The sequence below is a fragment of the Pollachius pollachius genome (genome assembly GCF_949987615.1).
Source record: "Pollachius pollachius genome assembly, chromosome: 5".
Classification (NCBI taxonomy): Eukaryota; Metazoa; Chordata; class Actinopteri; order Gadiformes; family Gadidae; genus Pollachius; species Pollachius pollachius.
Genome location: NC_136938.1, coordinates 6,926,780 through 6,929,120, shown reverse-complemented (window position 1 = coordinate 6,929,120; position 2,341 = coordinate 6,926,780). Strand labels below are relative to the sequence as shown.

At 41.6% G+C, this 2,341-nt stretch overlaps 1 protein-coding gene across 1 annotated transcript in view; it reads right to left on the bottom strand.

The window, feature by feature from the left end:
- onecut1 (one cut homeobox 1) overlaps positions 1–2,341 on the bottom strand; it is a gene marked incomplete at both ends in the record, with an annotated part of 5,134 nt that continues 2,793 nt past the window's right edge. Inside the window, 1 exon segment of the mRNA XM_079736222.1 lies at positions 1–284. Within this exon segment, the coding sequence (XP_079592348.1) occupies positions 1–284 (284 nt within the window).

Here is a 2,341-nt window from a genome sequence, read left to right as displayed (position 1 = left end):
TCAGGCTTTGGTGCAGCCGTTGCTACCCGGCGGGTGGCCAGAGCCGTCGTCCAGCCACTTGTCCAGGCTCCGGCGGCGTGCGTTCATGAAGAAGTTACTGACGGTGGTCAGTTCCAGACCCAGCTGCTGGGCGATGGTCACCTGCAGCTCTTTGGAAGGACGCTTGTTCTCCTTGAAGATGGCGTGGAGAGTCCGTCGCTGCACGTCCGTAAAAACCAGCCGCGGCTTTTTGGACATGCTGTTGCGGTCGTTCCTTCCGTGGTCCATCTCCTTCCGCTTGCACGCTGCGGAGAGAGAGAGCAGACAGCCATGAGGACACATACACACACACACACACACACAAATACATATGCACAAATGAACACGCACACGCATACTCATTGACATTGATACATAGATAGATATATACACATTTAAACACAAATACATCTAGTTAGATACACATACATACACATACATATACACATACATACATATATTAACCCAAACATACACAGACCTAGATACATAGATATATACACGTACATAAACTACATACACACATAGCCCTACATACAGAACATACATGTATATATACACATGCATGCACACATATACATATATACATACAAATACACATACATGGACATAAATACATAGATGTATACACACACACACACACACACACACACATAGACCTAGTCACACATAGATACATTGATAGATATATATAAAGTCACAAACACCCACACATAGACATATATAGATATATACCCATACATACACACAAATATGTCGTTCCGCTTGCACGCTGCAGACAGAGAGACACACAGCCATGAGGATACAGACACACATATACACACATAGATAAATATATACTCATATACATACACACACACACACACGCACACGCACACGCACACGCACACACACACACACACACACACACACACACACACACACACACACACACACACACACACACTTACACACACACACGCACACGCACACACACACACACACACACACACATAGATATAGAGATAGATATATACACATAGATATAGACATAGACCTAGATACAAGAAAGATAAATGCACATACATACACACATGTACTTAGATACAGATAGATACATACACACACACACACACACACACACACACACACACACACACACACACACACACACAAAGATGGACGAAGCAGATATACAGACTTAGTACTGTCCATGGTTCTGAAAATGTGAATGCTTAAGCAAAATGTGCTAATATATGCTCGTATACTAATATTCACTAGTTTAGCTGATGCTTTTATCCAAATTGATTTAACATACCTATGTTTTATACAAAATACACATGTCTACAAGAATCCCCAATTGTAGACTGAACACATCCGTTTAGCCCCAGAACCATCGTCCATCGTCCACCGTCCACCACTACCCGAAGGAAAGAGCGCAGACTACTTTTTAAAACTTCTAGAATATAATATATATATTTTTGTTCTTTGGTGTATTGTATAAACAATGACCACAGGGGGGCAGTAGTGTGCTGTTGAGGTTATTGCAGCTCGACCACAATTCAACGGAGAGCAGACAGACGACTACATAGGGAATTTGAACAGTAAAGATTGAAGGCAAAAAATAATGCTTGAATCTAAAATATATGGACTATCAAAATGTCGCTTGAGTGCGATACAAAAATAACACCTTGAATAATTAAGTAGCCAAAATGAACTATTTCGAAAATATTTAATATAGGCCCTATACGTAATATCATTACACACATCGATTTTCTTTCTTCATTAGTTCATGATAAAGTTTAGAACCCTGTATTATATTAAATTATATTATATTGTATTATAATATATTACATTATTTTATTGTTTTATATTATATAAAGATCTACAACCTTAACCCACATATAAACTGTGTTCTCATGTTCTCATGTTATCTATATTAGGCACTGTGAGTGCGTGTCTGGACCAAAGCATCCTAGGACTAAAGTAGGTTCCTGCTAGACTAGACTCCTAAAGCAGAGTGGCCATTTAGGCCTACGTATGGCAATAAATGACTATAGGTCTAGTTCTGTGCCGGGGCTGCATTCTGACTGCACAGGTAACCATTAACCCCCCTCAGCTCGTCCTGCAGGCCGCTATAAATCAGTGACTGAAGGCCGCGCAGACCCTCCATCGGGCTGGCCTCACAGGGGCAGAAGGAGGCCGAAAACAAGCAACCTTTCCCAGGATGAGATGAAATAACAACGGCCTCGTTATCAGGCTGATCACACACAGCTCCGCGCCACCGCGGCTAATCATTACAAACTAAGCTCAGATAACTCCAACACGCACGCGCGTTCCCAGC